The sequence below is a fragment of the Triplophysa dalaica genome, chromosome 2 (assembly GCF_015846415.1).
Source record: "Triplophysa dalaica isolate WHDGS20190420 chromosome 2, ASM1584641v1, whole genome shotgun sequence".
Lineage (NCBI taxonomy): Eukaryota > Metazoa > Chordata > Actinopteri > Cypriniformes > Nemacheilidae > Triplophysa > Triplophysa dalaica.
In genome coordinates this window covers 10,858,821-10,874,632 of record NC_079543.1, presented here as the reverse complement: position 1 = coordinate 10,874,632, position 15,812 = coordinate 10,858,821, and the positions used below count along the sequence as shown (strand labels likewise).

General features: G+C 39.1%; 1 protein-coding gene across 3 annotated transcripts in view; it reads left to right on the top strand.

Annotated features, from left to right (window-relative positions):
• Positions 1 to 15,812, top strand: part of LOC130434362 (teneurin-3) — a 578,467-nt gene that overhangs the window by 369,139 nt on the left and 193,516 nt on the right. For all 3 annotated transcript variants that reach the window (XM_056764479.1, XM_056764490.1, XM_056764500.1), the window contains 2 exons: positions 7,667 to 7,993; positions 13,425 to 13,703. In XM_056764479.1, the coding sequence (XP_056620457.1) occupies positions 7,762 to 7,993; positions 13,425 to 13,703 (511 nt within the window). In that variant the 5' untranslated portion in view covers positions 7,667 to 7,761. The remainder of the gene's footprint in view (positions 1 to 7,666; positions 7,994 to 13,424; positions 13,704 to 15,812) is intronic.

Below are 15,812 nucleotides of genomic sequence, written 5' to 3'. Positions count from 1 at the left end.
GTAAGATTGAAACATCTTGAGTTTTTCTGACAGCTCGAGGCTAAATTAGACACGTTTATTGAGGTTGTAACGGTCAGTGTTTTCCGTCCAGGTGCCTGTGTGTATGTTTAAGTGCGTTTGTAGCGGTTCTGACTGAAGGCTGTTCGTAATTAGCGCCGCTAATGGTGAAGTTTAGAGAACGGGCTTCTCAAATTTGGAGCTGGGTGGCATCCTGTTGAGCATGTCAGCTTAAACTTACAGCCAATCACCACCAGGCAACATCAATCACCCAGCGGAGAAAAGCAGAGACGTACACAGGAGAGAAGGTAAACACTTCCAGCTGAAAGCATTTGGGTGCGATTTGTTGAGAGGAATGATGTCGTTTATATTGGGTGATCAGCGATGTTTAACAGACTGGCGCTCTATTTCATTTTCTCCCCCTCGCGCACTCATCTCTCTTCATTCTTTTCTCCTTTTCTTCCCACACGCGCACTTACAGCCTGAACGCTCTTTCATCCTTTTGCACTCTCTCTCTGGAAAAGATGGGCCCAGTCTGTCGTTCCTGCATGTTTGGCGTTGCGCGCTTGACACGGGGGCGCCCGGCGGAGTGACGCACGGGAGCCATGCTGTGACACGACTTTGAATGTTTCTCAAAGCAAAGAGCGACAAGCATTTGAGCTGAAACATTTTAATGATGCCTCCATACTTTCATTGAGAAGAAAAAGTTTCAACAAGAGTTGCGGCAAATCGCGCTTTGATGCCGCTGGGCTGTATCGTATTATCTCTGACCATTCTTCACTGAGCAGAGCTTTCATTGGCCGTCTGTAAATGAAGTCTCGGGCTACTTTTCTTCTGGGCGCTCCCCTTCCCAGCCTCTGTTCCGGTGATGATGCACCGCCGGTAAGCGGACGCTCAACTGCAACATCGTCCAAAAGTTTCAATTTCACACCATGTTCAGCAACGTCGAACCCTCCTATTCCACAAGGACTCTCTGTCAACCTCTGTAAAATCTGACCCCCCCACCTACCTTGATATGTTCCACTTTTCTCAAGTCGATAGCTCCTCTGTTTCCAATTTTACAAGCCCTCTCTGTCAGTGTCTGGGTGTTCTGCAGGGTGAAAAAGCTCTCGTGCCCTTCCCTCTCTATCTCTTTCTCACTTTCACGCCCGCTGTCTTTCACGCCATTTCTTTCTGTGTTTCTTTCCAACTTTTTGGGGCAAGCGTCTGATGAGCCCAAGCTGTTGAGTCTGTCTCTTAACAGATCTTAGATTATTAGCAAGGGGCCTAAATGTCTTGCTCCCACAGTTAAACTACTCTGCTGATGGAGATAATTGCCTACCATTCACACATCTGAGACAACCACAGAAGGCTCGCCCACAAACGCAGTCCATTTAAGCATATTGTACAAAACTGTCAAGCACTGGCTGTAGCAGCCGGATCCAATCTTATTGGTTAACTTCCGGAAGTAAGGGAACACCACCTTTTTTCTTTTTTTCCGAAACAACGTTGGCTTAAAAGTTCAATGTGTAATTTTGGAGGATCTATTGACAGAAATGCAGTATAATATGCATAACTTCTTCCGAGGTGTATAAAGACCTTACATAATGAAGCGTTATGATTTTATTACCTTGGAATGAACTATTTCTCTCTACATTCACCGTGGTCCCCTTTCTACAGTTTCAACACTAGACCTAAACAGACAATCTGCTCTACAGAACGCGTTATTTAAATACGTTATTACCCGAAAGTGTGACAACACCTTAGTTCTGTGTCAGCCAACATAGTGCTTTGAAAGGGAGGGGAGTAGAGTGAGCCATTGGGTGCAATTCACAACCTCACCACTAGATGCCTCTAAATTTCATACACTGGGCCTTTAATAAAGTATGAGGGTAATACAGGTCTTGTAGGAGTACATAAACACTGGATTTGAAGAATTTCTGCATTTTACTTTTACATGGCAGACAGAGGTAGTAATGCGCATTGGTATTATCTACTATTATTATGTATATATGAATACACTTGCCATTTATATATTTGGAGATGAAAAATAAGATATAAATCATACTTTTCCCCCTCTAATTTAGCTCAACAAAACCGGTCTGGCAAAAGCAACCACTTATATTTTGGTGTAAAACAACAACATTCATGAAATTAGTTTCACATTATTGGCATTTCATGAATGTTGTTAGTTATACAATAGGTTTGTCATGGCTTTGACATTTGTAACGTATTTTACTGTTAGAAGTCTTACTTTTCAGCTGTCTAAGCAAAGAAAAAACCTCTTATGCTGTGTTTGAGTTAATTCACATTCTAGCAGCTAACTCTCAATACTCAATGTTTTACTTTGATATATGGCACTTTGTGCATGTGTTGTAAGTACTGTGTGTGTCTGTCATCATACTGAATGATGCTTCATAAAAATGGGTTAGGTTTAGATGTGCGGTAAGGGGTAGGGCATAGAAAATGTCATTTGATCTGTATAAAACAATATAAGTATTAATCAAGTCCGCATGAAGAGTGTGTGTGTGAGTTAAAGAGAAAAGTTATGTTTTTGGTCTTAGGTCAAGTTAGCGGTTTTTACTCTATACAATTTGGCCCAGAACAATTACTCAACAGAGGAGTCTCTGAATGGAGAGCGAGAGCGAGCGAGCAAAAGAGAGAGCGAGAGAGAGAGATAGATTGATATAGTGGAAAACCCGGGTGGCGTTCAGGCAGGTAATCCTCTGCTTTAGGAAAATGGGTCACATTCGAACTTTTAATGTCTGTTGTCCGTTCCTCTCTTTCTTCTTCTTTAATTCCACACCCCTTTCATCTCGCCAATTCAAACAGTCATAGAAAAGATTAACGGCAGGAGGGCAAAGCTGCTTTTTTGATGATGGCATTTGCGGGATAAACAAAAGATCTTGACAGCAGCTAACACTAAACTTTTCCTTCCTTTGATCCCAATTTGCAGAGCTCCCTCCCTTACTTTTATAGCGAACTCCTAACTTTATATTAGATACAGTTGTGCTGGTCTGGCTTGCGTTAGTTGTGTTCCAGAGCTTTCAAATCATACAAGCTGGCAATACATAAACCTACAAGTTCCCAACGGCCAAAAAAGAAGAGAGATGGAGAGAATTCTCATAAAAGTGGAAATGCCCAGCTGATGTTTCCAAGCTGTTGAGAATGATGTGAGTTCTGGCAGCGTTGCGGAAGATGAATATTTCTCCCCAGTTCCTTTTAGTTGCTTTTTAACCTTCTGAATGAACTCATCTTCAAGTGTACTCAGCTGGTAATTTAGCTGGCTTTCTTACTTACCATTTCTCACTTTCTCATTTTCTCTTTCTGGCTGTTGTGATAAGAATATTAACCTACGCATTGATACAGAGAAAGGGAGCTATTCAAATTGATGTTATAGGCAAAAGCGTGAGCGTGCTACAATAACACTTATCAAGCAAGTCTGTTCAATTGGCGGCCATCTTGGCCATGTTCCAACTGCGTACACCCTTGGGTTCTCTTTCCGAGTTCAGATTTTTAAAGGGTGCTGTCCCTTCGCCAAAGGGGTATATAGTGGATACAATGGGGGTGGCCGTGGGCAACGTAAAATGACAAATGGGACGCCCTGTAGTCTCATGGACTTCACAGGTTTTGGCACACAATGCTAAGCAATGATGCTTCAATTGTGCCATCTCGGAACAGTCCCTGAGGCAAGTCTGTTCTCTCGATAGTTATTTTGGTAACCCCCCGACAGCTGTTTTCAGTGTCAGCATTAAGTTTACAAGCAGAGCTACTACAGTGGCGAATTCTCCTCAAGTGTGTAAGTTAGAATTTAATTCTATGTTTTATTTCGATTCACATAAATATGATATTTATCTCAGACACAGCCTTAGATCATTTATGAAGCCCAGAAGGACCTGTGCAAACATATATAAAAGCACACATGCTCATGTAAAAGCAGTGAATATTCATCTTTGGCCAACGCTGGTTTAAGATGAAATCCCCCCACCCCATGTAGCCGAGTGTGACTTTTCCGCTTGACTTGATTCCTGCATCCGCTCTCACGGACCTTGGAAGCACACACACACATGATTTTCACACACTAAACACACAGATCTTTCAACACGGAATGACTCGTTCGACAAACACACACAAAGACACATATGCACACAGATTAGGGCTGTTTTTTATGCACATCGGGTTTCATAGTCTGGTAGGTGGTTAAAGCTGTAGAAGTTCTTTTTTTGTTTTACCTGTTTTAATAATGTTCCTCATAAACCTACAAGTTTCAAAGATTGCAGCTTTGCCTTAACCTATGGCATAAGTTTTTCTAACCAATGAAAAGCGGGAATAATCAGGAAACGATCAATTTGGTTTGCAGTTAGTGGAAAAAATAAAACTTTCCATTGAGGAGTGTAAATGACTGTCAGAGATTTGTCTGCTGAAGCAATATTAACTGGTTATTTTGCTATTCTCAGACACAACAGGACAGTGGATTTTCAAGTTTGTCTTGTCGTCCGAGTGTTTTCCCTCTGGCTGTCTGAGGGCCTTTTTTCTCACAAAGCAGAAAATTCCAGAATTCATCTCTGCTGTGAACCATCATTAGCGCTGTTTATCATAAATACATATTGCTTGCAATAACATCTCAGTGTCAGAGTCTCAGCATGAGTCTTCCATATGAGATGGAAATGTAAAGTTTTAAAAATTATGTGACACCGCTTATCTGATTTATTAGAAGGCACAGCCATTTTTCTTCCATGCACAAATAAACTATCCTTTCAGATTCTCTGCACTGAGATTTTTCTTCTCTCCCAACTTGATTTTTCTCGTGGAATTATTTATTTTCAATAAGATGCTTGGTTTGTGCAGGACATCTCTGGTCCGCTCTGTTTAATGGAGCGTGATGCACTAATAGATCCTCATTGATAATTTAACATCTTCACTCTCTCGGTCGGCAAACGTAAATGATCTTTCAGCGGGCCTTTTTTCTTCTTTTTCTATCTCAAGCACTCAAATTACCTCGACAGTCCTCTTGTACGAACTGTTTGCTGTATTAGGGATGTCAGTGTTTGCCTATTTAAAGCTTGGTGCTAGTCACCGAACCGCAACAGTTTTTAATTAAGAATTTAATTACCAATAATGCATTTGATCAGCCGCTTTTAATTCATTTATGACGCCTATGAAGAATCAGATAACTTTGCCGCACGTATTCATCACAGACAAAAGGGTGTTTTGTTCATTCATCTGATAAGAAAAATAGATATTTTTCTTCATCAATTTTTCTTCACTTTTCCTAAAAAACATTATTGTCTGATGATTGTTTGATGATTATTAGTGTCTCAGTACTGTTTTTTTTATTTTACATTATATTTTATACTACACGTCCAAGGCATTAATAGATGTTTTTATACATTTAAAAGATAACAGTATTTTGCTTCTTACGATGGTGGTAAGAAGAAAAATGGTCAATAAAAAATAACTGCTTGTAACATGGTAATTCACACTTCTGTAAGATGAACATATGGCCCTGGCAAGCGATACACTGAAGCTTTGCTCGAAGGAGAGAAATGTGTCAGTGTGTGTTTGTGTGTGTTTTGCCTTCATTGTGAAGACCATGCAATGGTCCCGCCTAAGGAAAATTGGATATTAAACACACTAAATTATGTCCTTATGAAATTATTTAAAATGCATGATGGTTTGGCTCAGTAAAAAAAAACGATAAACATCAGTGGATAGAGAAACACATGTGCGTGCATGCTCCGATTTATGAGTTCAGTGTCTATATCGCATTAAAGTCGGTTCAAAGGAAGTCACGCCTATTTACAGAACAAGCCAATGAGAGCGTTGATCTGTGTAGGAAGCACCTCAGATGCTCTCTGCTGTTTCCGTCAGCACTCACACGCTATCAAACGCTTCTTCACACTTAACAGACACTGTGATGTACCTTCTCCTCTCTCTCTCTCTCTCTCTCTCTCTCTCTCTTCTTTCTGTCATGTAATACAAGGAAACACCCGGTAACAGTCTTCACCTACAGCATAAAAACACCCCAACCCCTATCCTGTCTCCAGTCCTCTAACACGGCCATATAGGGAAGCTTTTTAAAATTACCTACGCATGACATGTCCAAAAACAAAAAGGGTGCCGGCCAAAAAAAAAGAAAAAGGAGAGGAAGAGGAGAGTGAAAAAAATATGTTTGAGCATGAACAGCGAAGCATGCATGTTGGGAAGGCTCCAAAAGAAGGCCAGGCAAGAATGAAATGAAAGTACAGCGATTATCAGGACCCAGAATTAGAAGCAGAGGGTTTTGGACTAATAAACATTTGAAACGCACCTCAGGGCCCTCACCATCATTTATTACTCCACCATCTCTCATTAATGTTTTTTCTGTTTTCTTTGTTTTTTCTTCATCGATTCCCAGCATGTTGTAGGTAGATTTGATTAATTCTTGCTGGCAGGGTTTAATGAAAGGTTGTTGGCTGTTTTTTCCCTCTTCCGTTCTCGATACCTTCCGCCTTAGATGTTCTTATCTGGTATTTTGTTTCAGTCTTCTGCTTACTGTATCGTTGTTATCAGTTACTCTTGACATATTACAGGTTAAGGAACCCGGTCATCAATTAAGCAACAACCCACACACGCACATACACACACACACACACACACACACACGCAGTCCCATCCTGTCCTCTTAAGCTTATGAACTCCCAAAAAACATTCCTTTTTAGTAACGCAGACAACAACTTACCATACTGAGTGTGTGCACTAGCACTGGCCATCATACTGAATATTTCTGATGTATTCACAATGATTTCACAATGATTTTTCTGGCAGTATAAAATTAAACAACATCATAAATATTATAGTGACTTTAATTTGCTTTTTATTCAGTCATTAAGATTTTGACATAGCTAGTCATTAGATTATTTTCATGGTCCTTCATTTTATTTTTCATGACTTGCAGCAAAAACTTTCAGTATTCCAGTTGATAAGTTCAAACCGTGCAGTGAATTGAGAACTGTTCATAATTTATTTTCTAAATTGTAAAAATGTTTGTAAAAAGACTGTTTATTGTGAAATTGCATTCATGGAGGAGTGATATTTATTTAATATGAAACTATTATTTGTCCTTCATTTAGCGAGAAAGTGCATGAAAATAAGCCTTTTTGATTTTTTATGTATTTGCATAAAAAAAGATTGAAATGATTCTTCTTAACTACAATAGCTGTTTAATAATTACTCTAAATTTAAATAATAATATACTTTGGAATATTTATGATGTTACTGTGTTGATATATTTATTTATCACACAGCCAGAAACGCACATACACACTCAAAAATGATGTGTTAATTATTTTCACATGCTGTGTTATACTTTTAAGACATCATGTATTATTTTAACATATTTTGTGTTAAAAAAGTAGTTAAAAGTTACACAACATTTAAAGTGTTTTCAGAGTACACAGACACAGATACATTCACAAAAACTTGACACTACATTCAAAACCTCCAGGAATGTCTGCTGCACACGCAGGAGGAAACGCTCTGATGCCGTCTTGCGAAAGACGACATGCTCATGCTGTCTCATCACAGTCCAGAAGGGGGAGAGGATTTGTGAATCCTGGGAAGATTAAGTGTACAGTTTAGCATGCTATGCGACCGCTAGTTTACACGTTATTTAATTCTCTCTCTTTTCCCCTGTTCTCTCGCTCTCCAGGTAGACGACAGTAAGCTCACAGTTGGGTGGAGCTTGTGGAGTGCAAGCGCTCCAGTTGGTTGCTGCGTTGCGTTACACCGCGTCATGTGGGCAGGATGGATGTGAAAGAACGCAGGCCTTACTGCTCGCTGACCAAGAGCAGGAGAGAAAAAGAGCGCCGCTACACGGGCTCGTCCGGCGACAGTGAGGACTGCCGCGTGCCTACCCAGAAATCCTACAGCTCTAGTGAGACCCTTAAGGCCTTCGATCACGACTCCTCACGACTGCTGTACGGAGGACACGTCAAAGAGATGGTCCACCGAGAGGCGGACGAATACACCCGGCAAGGTGAGTCACCTGTACAGCTCATGCTTTAGTGATGAAACTAGTGTGACATCAGCCGGCCCAGATTTCACATGTCATATAGCTTTAAAGTGCATGCTTTAAAAACATCTCACGCTGCTTGTCTTGTGGATCGTTTTTTTGCTGTATCTTGCATTATTTTTATAGAAAAAATAAAATATTTGACATTGAGGGTATTTACCTTTTTGGGACAAATAGGCGACAGGTCACTGAGTCACCTCAGTGAAACTGCATGTTGCATAGAACCGTGAGAATGCAATGTGATCTTGTTCCTCATATTTTTGGTTTTGTTGGCTTATGTGAAGAATGTGTCACCACACTGAGGTCCAGAGTAAAAAAACACCCTAGACCAAATTTTTCATTGAAGTAACAGACATTGTGTAAGTCAGTGATTTGTTTATTTGTTATCATAATCACTTACAGTGTTAGAATACAGTGTTAGTTTGTGTTAGATTATCGCTCATATGATGCAATTTAAGTTGTGTTTTGCCATGTGTTGCGAAAAAAGTCTTCAGCCAACTGGCGAGTAGCGTATTTAACAAATCCAGTTTTTAATTTCGCATTTAGGTTTTGGCACGCTTTAAATTTTGATCCCGCATAGATATGGACATGAAGAATGCGTTTTTGGACACATCGCATAAAAAAATGATATATCGGATATATAAACATAATTATACATAATTACAGGAAATTAAATTTTGGTCTGGCACAACTGCACACACTATTTTCTTTGACTGAAAAATAAAGTAGTATGAAAACAGATTAGATTTATGGACACACGCCAAATGGCGACAGAGCACAGAAATAAAGTATTTCTTATGATTAGCTGTACTGAAACCCCTGTGCCCGGTCTCTCATTTTCAGATCTGAAGTTTCTCTTATAACGTATGCCCACGTGTCCCATTGGCAATAATGAATGGCACCATAAAAACATAAACAGCATTATTGCACTGTTCTGAAGTTTGCAATGTGCCCCGGTCGGCCACAGTTTTATTACTAATTATGTGCGCGGAGGGTGCAAAACCATTCACGCAAACCTCGGTTTATAAACTCTTTTGCCCTTTTTTTTTTTGTTCGTTTTTGTTTGTGTTTCATTTTGTTGTGTTTGTTTCTTCTGCATTAAGTCTTCATCCAAATATACACCAGGAAAGGTGAGTGCGGTACCGTGGATTTAGCGCAAGCCTTAGATTTGGGTCAGATGTTTTTTTCCCTGGGTGTTGTGGTTCTGTGTGTTGTGATAGAGGTTAACCCTCTGTATTTGTGCGCCCTCAACGTAAGTGTTGTGTTAAGCTGAAGGTCAGGCTAGCTGTTATCAGTCACCGCAGTGCTACAGGCTCTGTCTGTTGAGTGTGTTTATTTTAGAAAGCACAGGAAGTGACACCAGATTACAGCAGGGGGTAAAGGAGCAGCCTGCCTCGAACCATTATGCAGGTTAGCCCACTCCATCACGGAGCGTGAGAGAGAGAGAGTCGGCGCAAGAGCAAAGGCGCTCGCAGATGTAGTACAGACACCGTTAAGCTCTTGAAACTGCGCTTGGCTCTTCAACACTCTCTCCATAATCAGCCCGTGGCAGACTGAACCTAACCCCGGTCCCCTGCCCTAACCTTAACACGCACACCGTTCCTCATAAAAATAATTCCTCCCGTGTGATATATTTCTAGCCTTTAGACCACTGTGAACAGCCAGATAATTAATTTACCAAATATAAAGGAGCAGGCAGGCGAACCCAAATTGTTAATTAGCTATTACACAACAATGGCAGTTTGGAATTACAGAGATCTGAAATAATGTGGGCTCACTGGGAAGTGCCGCCGTTTAGTTCCATTACAAAGTTCCATAAAGGTCATTACCAGTTCATTGATTGCTTTCAAACTCAAATTAACACTTCATAAATATTTGAGCAGAAAAGCCATAATTGCTCAATTATCTTATCCTGTACAATTTCATCCACACTAATCGCTGTTCATTTGGAAGTTATATGATTTTAATTGAACTTTAGGGGAACCCCGATTATTTCTGTAGTTAATAGCCCTTATTAATTCCTGTGTTAATGCAAGGGATCGATGATTTTACATATTTCTTTTAGTCTTTATAGTCGTCGCATAAAAATGTGCAGCTTTTATAGTGATTGTTTTAATATGGAATTTCGGGGCTCACTAAGGTTTTCATGTGTAATGACCTTTTTTATTTAATTTGTAACATTATCAAATATATTTCATTTTATAGGATATTTTAATTCAATTCATATTGCTGTCCTTATATGTATAATTATTTAATGAAATAAACTTTATATGAAAAGACATTTGGAAAAAATGCATTCTTTGAAGTCCCCACCATTTAAACTTATGAGGATCTGCCTGTAAACGACAAAATCAATGATCCGTTTTAGGGAGCAATATATTTCAGCAGTATTTCTGGTGCTCTGTAAATGTGAGAAAAGCTTTTCTTTGCCGCTGTGGTTCTTCTGGCTTCATTGTTTTAAGAGCAGCACACACCTATCACCATGGCAGATAAGCTTCCTCCATGGAATGCGTCTGCTCCACACACTCATTCCACAGAACACGAGTTTGCAAATCATTAGATCCAGACAAAAAAAGGACGGGAAATGAATTATAGAGTAAGTGGTAGTGGGTGCTAAATTGAAAGGCTTTTTAAAATCGTCTAAAGTTTAACATTTAAAGTTAAGATTCAATGGAGTCTCGAAAAGTTTGGTTGTTTGACATAATTCTCGTGGATATTTTTTTATTCTTATTGTTTTGTGGTTGTATGCGTGTAAAAAATACAAATAGTATTTATTCATAAATAAAAATTTTGAACAGTTCATGTATTTGCACGTTTATCCTTACAGCACACTATTTATTGTATTATTGTTTTACATTTTTTTATTGTATTCAGTTTTTTTCTGTTTAAGTAAAACATGTAGACAATGTATAAGTATTCAGTTTATTTTTTTATTTTTATTTACATGTATTTTATGCATGCATTTACATTTTTTATTTAATGTAATGTGTAGGCTATTCATATTTATATATTTCATATTTCACATTTATATTCATATATGTCATGCTATATATCATCTTCAATCATTATCATGTATAATGATAATTGTTTGTTATTTTATTTTTTATTAAGAATAGCTTACGTACACACAATGGAATAATAAAGATGTTTTCTCATCTAAGACACATTCTCTCTCACACAGTTTCTGCATGTTTGTGTGCACATACATTTCTGTGCACAAACATTTTCACCATGTCTTAAACTGCACCTGTATTTTTAACCTTCATCTCTTTGCCAAATGGTGGAATCGCTTAAGACAGCAGTATGCTGAAAGTGATTTTATTCCCCCCGTCACCTCCACAAACTGCAGAAATAAAGTCTTAGAATAACTAATATGACAGGTTGATTACAGAAAATCAGCTATGTCTTGTCATTCTTGCTGTGGCGACATGACGTGGATATAAATAATCCTTCATTTCTGCAGCGGTTTTCCCTCAGTACGAAACAGTGCACAGCCCTAGAGACTGCAGTCACTTCATTAAAACAGTTTTAAAAAGCGTGTAAACGGCTGTTTAGACATGTTGCCGCCGCGTTCCCTCTCGCAGCTAATTGCTGCAGTTTATCTGCATCCTCATAAAATACGTGCAGAAGGTGCACAGAGAAGACATCATCCGTCTCGCTGCGAAACACATTTTTCAAGCTCATTTTCAAGCTCACTTAGCACAACTAGACTTGCCAAGCAACATACATGGTGCTAAAGAATAACAATTAGTCAAGTGGCAGCCCACCTTTCACAGCCAGAATACACACATTTAGTTTGTTTTTTGATCAGCGATATTAAACACGTTTAGCTATTTTTATGCTTTTAATAGGCACAAGTAGGCACTAGGTACTTTAAGATATCTTGCTGGTGCCATGCTTGTTTTTGTTTTTCTAACAAATGCTTTACAATTTAACGTAATTTATTATTTTCTGTTGTAACTGCAGCAAGTTTTTGCACTTCTCTAAATGAAAGTGTATAGCTCTGAGATTAAGGGGATCTCAGTTACGCTTGATTTAAATCACAAACCTGCTCCCAGATGTTTCTTGCTCAAGTCCTTAGGAGAAATACAAATTGAAACCATTTTGACAATTGTAATAGCATAGATAGAACCATAAAATGTGGATTGAACTGCTCAGATAATTGAGTCCTTAAAGAATGTGATGACACGATCGCGATGACATATCAGACTTTTATTTGCAGTCATTGATAGAATGGAAAATCTCAGCAGAGTTCGAGACATCCATAATCGAGATCTCTGCTAGAACAGAGGAGACAAGAGATTTGTGGGAAATTTTGAGCCAAAAGTCTTAATTTCGTAGGAGAAACAACTGAGAAAATCTCATTTGTAATTTTTTCTTTCCAATGTGACATTTATCATGCCGACATTACTTTTTTTCACTGGGCAAGAGCTAGTTTGCACGACATAGTCTCTTAAGCAGACATCTGTGTTTATATCTGTGGTTCCAAAAACCGATCAGGACTCATATTTGCAGTGCATTGTGGGGCAGACTGCTAAGTCTGCAGTTATATGACTGTCTGATGAGACTTGATAGTCTCTTTGTTCCACACATGGGGTGTTAGCTTGCCTTCTGTGTAGCGTGCGTGTGTGTGTGCGTTTGCTTGTGTGTGTTTTAAGAAAGGGAGTCTTTCACAGCAGCTCTGTTTTCTGTCAAGGTTTTGGGTCAGTTGACACAATCTCCCATGCTTAAAAAAAGGAAGAGACCATAAAAAAAAAGATAGATTGCACTATCGATTTACAGCTTTATTTTTCTTTTCCCTTCCCTTTTCTTTGGAGCTGTGGATCTTTTCATTGCTCAAAGCTCCACAAATGGCTCCCCAGTTGCCAGCAAAGCCCATTTACCTGTCAGCTTGTGTTTTACCAATGCTCTATGGGCTTCCCTCATCCTAAAGAAAGCATACCTGAGCCGCCCCCTCACACACACACACACACACGCATACATTAAGGAATTGTCCAGTCCACTCCCACATTGAGAACCGCTTATCGTGACATCCAGTCTGCGAGTAATGGACTCCATCCAGTGAGAAAACTCCATTTTCTCATCCTCATATACTTAGAATTGTGTGTGTTTGGAAGGGGCATCCGGGAATTCGTGGTCTCTCATTTATTTTTTTCATTCTCGTGATACTAAAATAGCACATGGCAGAAATAAGCGCAGAAAACCCCAGTCAGACTTTCAAAGAGCCTCTATTCAGTGTCTCTTTGATTGATTGTTTCTTCTATTTAACTAGGCCATGTTGAGGATCTCTCACTGTGTTTTTGTATACCGTAGCATTTTATTATTCCAAGTGTTATAATAGTGTGTTTCTATATTCTCACTGTGTAAATAAACTGTACATGTGTATGTCCTACAGGGCAGAACTTTAGCCTGAGGCAGCTGGGAATATGTGAACCAGCCTCTCGCCGAGGCCTGGCCTTCTGCGCCGAGATGGGACTCCCCCACCGCGGCTACTCTGTTGGGGCAGGCTCAGATGTGGACAATGAGAACGAGAGGGTGATGTCACCAGAGCGTGCCATGCGCCTTTGGGGCAGGGGTGTGAAGTCCGGCCGCAACTCCTGCTTGTCCAGTCGTTCCAACTCGGCGCTGACCTTGACCGACACGGAGCATGAGAACAAGTCAGACAGTGAGAATGGTAAGTGGAGGCTCACTTAAGTTCTCTTCAGTCTTTCAATCCAGATTTAACCAGCGGGAACAGGAACACTTTCATCTGATGCACACATGTATGTAGGGTCCAGAATTAACTTATCGACTCGCTTGCCAATTTTAAGTGGACTATTATTATTATCATTATTTGTTATTATACATTCATTTTTTTAGTGGTTTTATTATTGTTATAATTTTAATGACTTGTAGTATTATTAGAATACGAATAGTTTAAGTTTATGGTTTATGTGTATTTTGATTCAAAGCATTCACATTGTTTACATCAGCAAACATTAGAGTAACTTGTTAACTTATACTTGTTCTGTATTTAAATTTTGCTAAAATATTTATTATAAAAGTCAACCAGACGCTGTTTTGAGCTCACCAAATTTACTCCCAGTTGGTGCCTGGCGGGGGTTATTTTGGATCCTGCTTACATCTCACATGAGCTTGTTTGTGATAGAAAAAAAGTGTTATTTTTTCAGTAAACAACACAAGAAAATGTTTATGAATTTTCTAAACGTCTTAAAACTGCAGTCTCGTCACAAGTCGGCTTTACACAGATTCTGCTCACCTGTCACATCTCTCTTGCCTAACAGTATCACACTCTTTTATCATGACCGGCCGCAGAGTCAATATCCAGCTCGATGAAGTCAATACATTCACGTTTACTCTTTGTACCTGTACCACTGCTTCCCTCGGCCCTGAGGGGACCTTCCAGCGGCCCAATCAAACGTCCGCCTTTGTGTCGGGCACTAGGAGACCTTACCTAGTCATCGTTGGAATGCGCCACTCGCATGAGCGATCGCACACAATGGCTGGTTAACAGGCCCTGGCGGTTTGATGTGCAAATTTGATCATGCTTGAAACCTGGAGAAGTGATGGCAGCGTCGATCTCGCTCTCTCTCTCTTTCTCCCCTTTTGACTTGGGTTCTGCAGTTCATTCGCACAAAGCAGCTGTGATGGTTCAAAGAATGCTCAGGTGACATGTTTCCTATGGGCCCCCCGCCACACTTCCGCTGCCATTCTGGGGTCTCGGCAGGGGAGACGTCATCACGCCTTCACACACTTTTTTGATTATATTTATATTCACGCAAAAATCTTTTAGAATTGTTTTTTTGTTGTTGTTCCAATTGAGAATAAATTGAGTTGTTTTGTTTATTTATTGAGTTTATTTAGTCTGCTCCCGAATTGAATTGAGAATTAAAGCTGCTGACAGCCATGTTAAGGACAGACATTTTTAAGTAAAACGGGGGAAATGAAGTAAATGAGGAGCCGATTTTTTCATTATCTTTCCTCCACACACTCTCCTGTCACTTTTTCTGATTTATTAAAATTTCTGGGACTAACAGGTGTTGTGCGCAAATAACCTTTAAGAAGACCTTATCTAATCACTTTCATTAACACCTTTTGGCTTAATTAAGAAAGGCAAAGCGCTGAGTGTGTAGGATTGTTTTATTTGCTTCCATTATGAGATGAATTTGTGGAGCGACTCATATCTCTGATGACGGGAGCTGTGAACACACACATCCAATGGGAGCTTATTCTACCATTTTTAATTCTCTTTCTATAGTGTAGTTAATATTTGTAAAAGCAGCACTGGTCCTGTGCGTATCAGCATGTGATGTGCTTTTCTCTCATGCATATCAAATGTCGGACAAAGCAGTCTTATATCTGCCATTTTCCCCAAAAAAATAAGGGGTGCAATTAATATTCTTTTGTAATTTATGCACGCCATACTAGATTTATATAACTTACTTATAAACAAAACATATATACAGTATGTATATATATATATATATATATATATATATATATATATATATATATATATATATAAACGACGGGACGGATAATAAACAACTGTTTTTTTTTGCTGTAGAAAGGAAGTTATTTACATTGGATTGTATACGGATGAGTAACTTATGAATGAATTTTCATTTTTATGACATTTTTTTTACATCGGATTAATTATGTATTTTAAATCAACCAGCTCTCTTGTCATATTTAACATCCATACATTCTTTTCATGTTAAATATAAAAAACGAAAACAAAACCTTCTTTACGTATTTATTTCTGGGAAAAATAGCTCTTAAT